This window comes from Setaria italica, chromosome II, assembly GCF_000263155.2.
Source record: "Setaria italica strain Yugu1 chromosome II, Setaria_italica_v2.0, whole genome shotgun sequence".
Classification (NCBI taxonomy): Eukaryota; Viridiplantae; Streptophyta; class Magnoliopsida; order Poales; family Poaceae; genus Setaria; species Setaria italica.
The window spans coordinates 41,054,857-41,065,254 of NC_028451.1; the positions used below are offsets into that span (position 1 = coordinate 41,054,857).

Here is a 10,398-nt window from a genome sequence, read left to right on the forward strand (position 1 = left end):
GCCGCCAGCGCCGCCCGCCCGCCGACCGCCTGCCTCAGACCGGCCACGCCCGAACCCGTAGCCTCCGCGCCAACCCCCGCCTCCTCCAGCCGGATCCGGCGGTTGCTGCTGCTGTTGCCAGTGGCGGCGCTCTTGACGGCGGAGAAGAATCCGCCTCCACCTCCACCGGGAACGTCGTGCGGGCGGCGCTTCTTGTTCTTGGCATCGCCGTCGTCCCGCTGGACGGACGTGCACAGCGCCCTCCGCCGCCGCCGCCGCCGCCGGCCGGCCCCGCCCGCCCCCGTCGCCTCCGCGCCAACCCCCGCCTCCTCCAGCCGGATCCGGCGGTGGCCATGCCGGCACTGGCCATGGCGCCGGCGCCCTTCTGCGACCCGGGGAGCGCCTCGGCTCATGCCCTGCCCTGCCGCCGCGTTCCGCCGCCTCCTCGACGCGCTGGCCGGCGCCGCTGCTGCCGGCGCTTGCGCCCCGCGATCGCCCGAGAAGCCCCTGCTGAACACCGGCTGAGAGGGAAATGGTAGGAGGGGCAGCACAGCAGGGGCATAAGGGACATTTTACAGAAGAGGTGCTAAACTTTAGCCCTCTTCCCAAACACCCAATGTGCTAAAGTTTAGCCCTTTCATTTGAGAGGGCTAAAGTTTTAGCCAGGGCTAAATTTTAGCCCCTTCCTCCCAAACAGGGCCTCCGGCGCGTGCGTGGGCGACGCGGGGCCGTGGGGGTTTGCCGGTCCCGGCTGCCCGGTTTGGTTCGTTGACGGACGCGCGCTGCCGACAGGGAGGAAGAGGAGTGAGATCTGCCCGGTTCTTCGTACGAACTGCTTCGGGTCGATCAGATGCTGAAGCGCAAAGCGATTGTCAAGAAGAAAGTTATTCCGATGCAAGCGTGTGCCAGTACGCGTAGATTTTCTGGTAATTGCGTGGGAAAAAATAAATTACTCCGGGTCATTTTTATTTTTCTAAATTCATAGATATTATTATACATCTAGACATAGACTACATCTACATGCATAACAATATATATGAACGATTTGAAACGACCTACAATTTGGAACGGAGGGAATACGTGATAAGATAACTTTTTTATAAAAACCATAGTTCAGCATAGAGTTCATGATAATTTTATATGAGTTACGAACATGGATTGTGCTTGCAAAATACTACTCACCCAATAATACTTACTAGGTGCACATAAAAACTTCATAAATACTTACTAGGTACACATAAAACCTTCATAAAAAATCATATCATCTTATTTATTGATCTATATATCTAGATCTTATGGTTAGATTAAACTACAATGTGACTTTAGTGATCTTATTGTTACAGCGACAGTGGTAGAAAAAAATTATCAAGTTTTGAAAGAATATGGTGACCTCGTACCTAACACTTTATCACTTTGCCACATAAAAAGTGTAACAGTATCCTAAAATTTACCTTTAACTTTGAGTTTTCAAGCTGAGGAGGGTCAAGATGCATCGAAGCTTACGGAAACAGGAGCTACAATTTAAGGTATAGATAGATCTTAGAATTAGCTCTCGCCTTCTCTCGTCCCCTTAAATAAAATGAGCTTTTATAATGAAGTGTTATGGTCATTGTTCAAATACAGAAATACTAATAAAGTGTTAGGGTCATTATTCAAATAAGAAATAACCGTATTGCAAAATGTGTGCTATGATTCAATAAAACCTCTTTACTAATCAAATGGACCTATGTTGTGCCATTCATCCATATAATTATCCACAATATAAAGCACTCACTTAACACCAGTCTTAACCACTTCTACACCTCCGTATGTACTTCACAATATTTAAGGCATAGTTTGACTCGGCATAACCTTCAAAACTAGATCTTTGACTATATATATTTTGGTAAAGTTGCAGAAGAACCCTTACAAACCATAAATATTTCTACAAAGTTTCTTGAGTCATATAAATAGGACAAAGATAAAAGATAAAATTGCATTTCAATCCGTCCTCAGTGGTGAGGATCCTCCACCAATGAAGACGCCACTGCCAAATAAGCTTGTCACCCTTAGAGGAAGAGGATTGTCATGATTTTGAGTAGAGAGGCCTAGTGTCTTCTGAGAAATCTTGAGCCAAAGTCAATAAACAAACACCAACTATCCCAAACATGTTGAGGAGAATTTCAAATGGCCGAATCAAAAGGCATCTACCTACAACCATGTAAGAAACAATGGAAGCCACCTTACCTAAATCGCTTGGGAGCAATGATGACGTTTGACGCTTGAAAGGGAGCTTCAAGGAAGCTGACACACTATAGGTCTAGTGATACGATTATTAAAAGGATTGTTCCCTCACCCTTCGTGAGGCTAACTATAGTCGGAGAAGGAGGAAGGGATGGAAATCGGCTAAAAAGAGATGTTACCATAAGTCGTTTTTGGGATAACTATAGGCACAGTAGCAAAAAAGTTCACACTTTAACCTTAACTTTTCTCGAACAGTAATATTTGTAGAAAATAAAAAACTTACTAATGTGAAATTAAAAAATGATACCATTTTCATACAAAATCTGGAGAGACTAGTGTTAGTTAAAAAAGGCATGTTCGAACTTTAAAATCTATGCGCACCATATATGAAAAAAAATGGTGCGAGCAGTACTTCCTCTATTTTTTTTTACGGTCATATTTGCAAAAATCATATTCTCATAAACGATATAGTCCTATTTGCTATCGACGTAGGTCATGTCAATAAATTGCATCGACAATAAGAAGTCATCGCGGCAAACATTGCATGACTAATGAGAAGACGCTTGTTTGCGTTAATTAGATGATAAATATGTTTATTTTTCTTGATCATCATGTCAAGGTGAAATATGTCTATCAAAAGAGAATGGAGAAAGTATCTTCTATTTTAATTTTACCTATTATTTATTTCTATGCTATTTGTTGGAGCATCGTGGTTGGCACTATCAAAAGATACTAGAGGTGTACAATAAGAAGGTTGTGAAGATTATTTATGAGATATCATGATAAGTAAAAGAATTCAATACTACATTTGTCAGTGTAATACATAAGGGGGTTGTTTGCTTTGAGCCTGGACGGGCTGCCTCGCGCAGGAAGTGTTTCCTGGCATCCAAACGCATAGGGCTGAGGTCGCTGCCTAGCCGTGCTAATTGCGATCCAAACAAGAATATTGATATGGTAGCTTATTTAATATTTAATTAGAACACAATTTTTATGGGGGTGGATTCTCACCGCGTGATCGTTGGAGGGCATCAAGTGTTTATGGATATTTTGACAGTATAATTTAGTTCATTCAGATCTTATGATACAGATTATCCATTTTATTTTTGCCCAAAATCGAATTGACTGGTCAGCACAGTGCCTGCGTGACCAGCATGTCAGCGTGTGCCGAGAGACACGGGATGTGTATTATTATGCAGCGCTGTACTACCATGCTTTTTTAATTTTATTTTAAGGAAACAAAACAAGGCTTTCGTGCCATTTGCCCTCCGGTCCGGCCGCCTTCTCCGCGAACGCTAATAAACGGCGGGCACCAATCTCGGAGGCAACGACCAGACGCGCAAGGCGAAGGGAGGGGGGAGCGCAACACTCGCGAGGGAGAGAGAGACAAGGGGGCGGACGCACACACGCCGACCGCGCGAGCGAGCGAGAGAGATCCCCCTCTCCCCCGCCGGATCCGATCTGACCCGACCTGACCTCGCCGCCACCTGCCGTGGGAGGGAGAAGAGGAGGAGGAAGAGGACGAGGAGGCGGAGATGGCTCCCGTGTCGGCGCTCGCCAAGTACAAGCTCGTGTTCCTTGGGGATCAGTCCGTCGGCAAGACCAGCATCATCACCCGCTTCATGTACGACAAGTTCGACAACACATACCAGGTACGACGCCCCGCCTCGGGCCCTCCTTCCCTCCGTCCCGATCGATCCCTCGCGTGCTGTTCGTGTGATCTCGCCGTGTTGGGGCTGGGTTAGTGGGTTAGATCCGATCGGGCGGGCCAGATCCAGCGCCGGCGGGTCGGTAGGTTGATGTGATCCGGGGGAAGGTGATCTATTCTGCGCCGGATTTGATCGGGGGGTTCGGTAGTTAGGCGTAGAAAACCCTGCATCTCTTTTTACTAACCAACGGAATGCTCATGATCCCTGATCGAGGAGGATGAATTGGCTTTAATATACTTCTGCTACCGTTTTGCTTACATGTGAGGCGGAAATTTGCACTGCTCTAAAAGGTTTGGCTCCTAGGTGACTAGCAACTATTAGGTGATAATTGCTAGAGCTTTTAGAACAAAATGATAATTTGTGGTCACCTTGAAAGTGCTAACTGATCCAACATCAATGGTATGTGATGTGGTTTTTTGGGATGTCTGAGGCCAAATCTGTGAGTGTATCGGGACAGAGATTGTGGTGTGAATACCTGTCCTTAAGGAAGGCAAAGTGTTTTGCTGTCCTAGGATGCTAGTTTGACATGGGACTTCTATCATATCTATAGGCTTGCCACTTCACAGGAAGCATTGGCATGGCATTATAATTCACAGAGTCATTATTACTTGAAAGCCTTTAAGATTGTAGGTTTGAGTCTCAACTAATGACTGCTTCTTTATATGCATTTTATGGTGTGATGTATGGTTATTGGAGTTTTTATGTTATTTTAGCATTTAGCCAAGTGTTACTTCTTTGTTGCATTTATTCCTGTAATGACTGGCTTATTAGAGTAATGTTGATTTGTTTATTGAGAGTTGCTCAATGTTCTATGCTCTTGCATGCAGGCTACAATTGGTATTGATTTCCTGTCGAAGACAATGTACCTTGAAGATAGAACCGTGAGGCTCCAACTCTGGTATGCTGACTATTGCTGCACCTGTTCATCTGTATCCCCAATGAGATATACTCACTGCTGGCCTTATGCATTTATTCTTTTCCTGCAGGGATACAGCTGGTCAAGAAAGATTCAGGAGTTTAATTCCAAGCTATATCAGAGACTCCTCAGTTGCTGTCATTGTATTCGATGTTGCAAGTAACTTCTCTCTCTCTTTCTATCCGCTGATCATAAATCCACAAAGATGCTGCACATACTGATTTTCTTTAGAAAATTTGGATATCAGAATGACTAAGAACTTTATCTTAGCTATTTTTCAATTAGACCGCTATACAAAAGTCTTTAATCCTAGCTTTATTTGTTCCATACTGTAGGCAGGCAGTCTTTCTTAAATACATCAAAGTGGATAGAGGAAGTTCGCACAGAGAGGGGCAGTGATGTCATCATTGTGCTTGTTGGGAACAAAACTGACCTTGTTGACAAAAGGTGAGTGGTGTTTACATTGATACCTGTTTTCTATTGGTATTGTCAATTGCCCTATCTGTTGTTTGATTTAAAACCCTTAGCTTTTGTGCGATATTAGACATTTTTTCTCCAGATGTCTTTTGTTTTATCCACTATGGTACTGGAATTGGCAGTTTGGTTATCTTATTTATTAGCACATTGTTGGATACCGTGAATCCAGTTATTAATTCATATAAAGTGAAAAACAGATCACACCATTATAATTGTTTTCGGTATTTGGTTGGATGGTACCCTAAAGTTTTCGTGATTCAGAAGAATACTGCTGCTCTGAGTGGGACCTGGGCCCTCGGCACAATCTCATTGAGAATCACAAATCTTGGGGTAGCACTTCGCAAAAAACTGTAACCAAAATTTCAAAATTCCCTCTTTCTGTTTGTCTCCTGTTGCTCTTCTACACATTGCTGTTTTACCCGATATGATTAGAATTACTAAATACTCCCTCTGATCCCACAAATATATGTCTGTTAGGACATTCACACAGTCTTCAATATTGCACTAAGACCAACAATGTCTATAAGAATATAATATTTTAAATATATGTTATGAAAGTATAATCTGTGATGAATAAAATCAATCTTGCATTTTCAATCAATATAATTTTTTTTTATTTTCTGGTTGAAGCTAAAAAAGGTTGACTTATGACAAGGTCAAATGGACTTTTAGCTTTGGGATTGGAGGGAGTAGACACTTGAAACTAGGTTAGCAAGGATGATATATAAGTCCTAAACTGCAAAAGATACCTTGAACAAGATGCTCCAGAGCAACATCTAGTGCTATGTTAGGAAAGCAAATAAGAAATAAAAATGAAATGACTAAAGGCAATCTTTACCTCCTAACTGCCTGTTGCTTCTAAGCTATGAAGTCGAAAAGACAAGCTATCAGGCAGCTGTTGCAGCATAGATTGTCACATAACCCTAATTCTTGTGCCCTGGGCCTTTCTAGACAAATTTAGGATTTTTTCCCCACATTTATAATAAATGTCTAAATCCTAGAAATTTGGATCCCAAAACCTTTTTAGTTATAATGTTTGGTGCAAGTTTTTGGGATCAGTTTTTGTACCTTATCTCCTTTGCCATGATGTGCTAATATGGACGCTGATTTATTTGAAGCTTTGCTTTTTCTTTGATCCGAGATCTACGCATATATGTCACCTATACTTTATTGCTCAATATTTATATGCATGTTTTTTTATTTGAAAACTGGAATCTGGCTTGTATTGATATGCGATATGCTGTTGCATTTACTCTTTTTCAAGCTTTCTGTCTTTTAGCGTGCTTGTTGTCAGCTTGGCTAAGTGAACTAAATTACTGATGGTCCCATACAGTCAGTATTCATTGAGGTCTTAATGTAACCTGAAGAACTACTGGGCTCTTATATTCTTGCTGAAATTCTGTTGTATCTCATGGAACAGGCAAGTCTCGATAGAGGAAGGGGAAGGCAAGGCAAAGGACCTTGGTGTGATGTTTATTGAAACCAGTGCTAAAGCTGGGTTTAACATTAAGGTATGCTTCATAAATGTCTCATAGTATCGCAAGTTTATTTCATATAGGATAACATGCTTGTAGAGCTTTGCAATATTTTTTCTCAGAAGTTCAAAGTAGTGTGCTTTTCTTTAGGAAGGGTTTATATTTCTTTGTATGCCAACCTACTTGCTTGTTCTGCAGGCTCTGTTCCGTAAGATTGCGGCTGCACTTCCTGGGATGGAGACCCTCTCATCAGCGAAGCAGGAAGACATGGTTGATGTGAACTTGAGGTCCGGCAATGCAAACTCGTCCCAGTCTCAGGCTCAGGCTGGGGGATGCAGTTGTTAGTTGCAGCCCCTGACACTTGCTGCTCATGATCTTGAGACCCTGAGCGTTGGAACGCGTTATCTCTGCTGTTTCTCTCAGGAAGGAGAGTTGATTCTCTCGCCAGTGAATCTCACCATAGTCCTTACCCGGTGAACGGACCATTTGCGTTGGAACGATACGTTTTATGAGTTTTCTAGTGTTATTTCCTCAGTGGCCTAAGCTAGCAACAGTGTATAGATGGGACCATTCGAGTTGTTGGGTATTAGAGCTAGTGATTGGTTCATGTTGCACTTATATATTTTTCATCTGTCTTGTTGCAGTTAGCTTGAGTCCTGTTTTCCTATGTGTACCAAACATGTATTGGAATTTTTGTAAGCTATAATAAGTTCTGCACGGCAATAGCCAAATGATATCCCAGATATTTGACCGTCGCAATGTTTTGCTTCGTAAAACAGTTTACTGGAGTTGGGACAGTGGAATCTGCAGGAGCCAATGCGTTAAACAGTAAAACAGTGTGCCGGTGTGTCCATCGCAAACTCTTGTAGAGTGGTTTGTCAAATGCTTAGGTAGCACATATAGCTTGTGCTTGTTTTTCTATGGACCTCCAGCCCAAAAGTCAGCTTTTGGTGGACCTCCAGCCCAAAAGTCAGCTTTTGGCTGCACATACTGACTTTGCCGCGGAAAGTACTATAATAACAGAGGACAAGCGGATGTACAGCAGTCAGCCACTCGTTTTTTTTTTCTGCCAGGATCAAATTGCAGGATGAATCCTATTCCCTCCGTTCCAAATTTTGTAGGTCGTTTTGACTTTTCTAGGTTCATAGATGCTTGTATGCACTTATATTTAGATACATACAAACATCTATGAACCTAGAAAAGTTAAAACGATTTACAATTTAAAACAGAGGGAGTACTGGATTTTGCAAAATATATATGTTTATATAAATTTGTAAAACATGGGACACGTGCTTTAAGCATTTGAACACGAAGCTTGCCTATGTTTATGTACTGCTTTCCTTTGAATTTTATCAAAGAAAAACCCGAGCACCCTCCTAGTGCTCAAATAGGAAAGTCTCACCACATAGCTATAAGCATCCGAGGTATCCTTTTTTGATTATATGTTTGCGGTAGAGCAATCTACAGTATTTCTCAATTAGGGTAGGTCCAAATGCCACATGCTGGTCTACAATCCTTGGTCTGTTCGCTTCAGCTTATAAGCCGTCTGAAAAGCTGAAACGGCTGATTTGTTGTGAGAAAAAAATACTGTTTGGTGGCTGATAAGCCGGCTGAATAAGCTGAAGCGAACAGGTTGTACTATCTTCCACATCCACATGAAGTGTTCAAATCATATGAATATGGATCTATGGTTTCGTATATCATCAAACCAGTCTGGCAGCCACGTGTTTTCTCAAGACCATGATTACTCGCTCCTCGAAATGGGATGCAGCAGCCCAGCACCGTGCACTGGCAAATCGAGTATTGAGCCTAGCCTTATTTGGTAGGAAACGATTCCCCTGCATTACTGTAGAGTGACTCGGTATTATTGGCGCGTGGACCATGATCGCACATGAGCCCACTCATCAGTGACACAAGTCACCTTGCAATACCGCAGAGGAGGCTCGTCCGTTTGGTAGGGTCAGATGTGAAGAAATCTATGTATGCAAGATCTAGAGTTGTGGCGAGGATGACAACCAAGTCAGGCGTTTGGAGGAGTCTTGGAGTGATTACTTTGAAACCTTAGTGATTAGTGATTGTTTAGTTATAAACAGAAGCCTGCCTTTTTTTTTTTGAGATTTCAGAGAGGAGGCTGAAATTATTTTAGCATTTTATTCATGCGCCGAAACGACCCACCACCAGACCTTTTCCTTTCCTGGGCTTTAGAGCATCTAACTGGGCCGCAAAGACAGGTAGGCCGAATGACCACAATGAGCCTCCATGGGGAAAACAAGTAGGACGGCCCGGTCGTAAGCGCGCACGGCGCACCTACGCGCACCTCACCGCTCACTGCACCACCAACGCGTAGTCGTCGTCCCTTTGTAGCCTCCGTCGTAGGCATACCGGTCTCTCCCCATTTCTCCTCTCGTGCACCCCCAGATCACGAGTCGAGACGAAAACGAAACTACTCCTCTCCACCCCCACCCCGCACGGTTAAAGCAAACGCAAAATCCAAAAGAAATCAAACCCCCACCCCCCTTTCACCATCCTCTCCTCCCCGAGTCGTCCTCTCCCCTTCCCCCTCCCGATTCGCCCCGTCTCCCCCCAGCCCCTCTCTCTGCCTCCGCCAGCGGCAAAACCCTAACCCTAGCCGGCGGGGATGGCGACGCAGCCGCCCTCCTCCGCCGCCGCGGCGGCCGCGGCCGCCGACCTCTACGAGACGGCCTCGCAGCCGGACCCCTCCGCCTCCGCCGCCGGCGACGCCTACACCTTCCTCGAGTTCAACACGCAGGGCGACGACTTCGACTACCCCGACTTCCCGGAGCTCTCCCAGCCGCCGCCCCGATCCGCGCCGCTGCCGCCCGTCACCGCCACCGCGGCGTCCTCCTCGTCGTGGCCGGCGCCGCCGCCGCCGCCGCCCGACGCGGCCTCCCCGGAGCCCGATCTCGCGCCGCCGGACGTCCCCACCCCGCCGGCCTCCTCCTCCTCGCCGTCGCCGCGCTCCGCCTCCAAGGCGCGGACGTCTGCTGCGGCGGATGGGCTCGCCTCCGGGGTTGCCGCGCTCAGCTTCGAGGAGCCTGTGGGCGCCGGCGCCGGGGAGGACGGGTACGACTACGGCAAGGGCGACTTCGTTGAGCACGCCTGCCGGTACTGCGGGATCCACAACCCCGCTTGCGTGGCTAGGTGCAACGTGCCATCCTGCCGCAAGTGGTTCTGCAACTCGCGAGGGAACACCTCAGGCTCCCACATTGTCAACCACCTGGTCTGTCTCCTTACCTTTCGTCATGACTGTAGCATAGTTTGCTTATGTAAACGAGAATGGGTTAGTTAATTTTTAAGATTGGCAAGCTGTTAGTTCCTTTTATAGTTGCTTAGAAACCAAACGGATGCAAACCCTGCCACCACATGTCCTGCTACTTTGCAAAAAATTTAAGCTTCGGCTTTGGGGTTGCCAAAAGAAGGGGATATGTTTTATTGGGCTGTACAGTTCTATTATTAAACATGTTCAGATGGTGCAGTTGTGTGTTTGGTAGTCTGTGTGGGAGTAACTGAGGAGGTGATCACAACCATCTTAAAATTAATGCAATGAGTCACAGTAGTTTAATTCTGTAATTTGTGTTGTAATGAGCTGATAGAATAGATG

At 45.2% G+C, this 10,398-nt stretch overlaps 3 protein-coding genes across 3 annotated transcripts in view; 2 read left to right on the top strand and 1 right to left on the bottom strand.

The window, feature by feature from the left end:
• The window catches only part of LOC101754809 (NAD-dependent malic enzyme 62 kDa isoform, mitochondrial), an 8,282-nt gene extending 7,454 nt beyond the window's left edge, over positions 1 to 828 (bottom strand). The window contains exon 1 of the mRNA XM_004957710.4: positions 680 to 828. The gene's annotated coding sequence lies outside the window, so the exon portion shown is untranslated. The remainder of the gene's footprint in view (positions 1 to 679) is intronic.
• Positions 829 to 3,466: 2,638 nt separating this feature from the next.
• Positions 3,467 to 7,535, top strand: LOC101755482 (ras-related protein RABH1b). Its single transcript, XM_004957712.3, has 6 exons — positions 3,467 to 3,851; positions 4,736 to 4,806; positions 4,895 to 4,983; positions 5,160 to 5,271; positions 6,722 to 6,812; positions 6,975 to 7,535. Exons 1-6 carry the CDS (start codon positions 3,735 to 3,737, stop codon positions 7,119 to 7,121), a joined length of 627 nt encoding a protein of 208 aa, XP_004957769.1. The 5' UTR covers positions 3,467 to 3,734; the 3' UTR covers positions 7,122 to 7,535.
• Positions 7,536 to 9,341: 1,806 nt separating this feature from the next.
• Positions 9,342 to 10,398, top strand: part of LOC101755895 (regulator of nonsense transcripts 1 homolog) — a 10,387-nt gene continuing 9,330 nt past the window's right edge. Inside the window, exon 1 of the mRNA XM_004957713.3 lies at positions 9,342 to 10,017. Coding sequence (XP_004957770.1) covers positions 9,415 to 10,017 — 603 coding nt within the window. The 5' untranslated portion in view covers positions 9,342 to 9,414. The remainder of the gene's footprint in view (positions 10,018 to 10,398) is intronic.

What these genes read in the sequence shown, in the direction of transcription:
- LOC101755482 (XM_004957712.3), top strand. Translation starts at nt 3,735, where the DNA reads ATGGCTCCCGTGTCGGCGCTCGCCAAGTACAAGCTCGTGTTCCTTGGG. An exon ending in AGTTCGACAACACATACCAG is followed by an intron (nt 3,852 to 4,735) that starts GTACGACGCCCC and finishes TCTTGCATGCAG; the next exon opens with GCTACAATTGGTATTGATTT. An exon ending in AAGCTGGGTTTAACATTAAG is followed by an intron (nt 6,813 to 6,974) that starts GTATGCTTCATA and finishes CTTGTTCTGCAG; the next exon opens with GCTCTGTTCCGTAAGATTGC.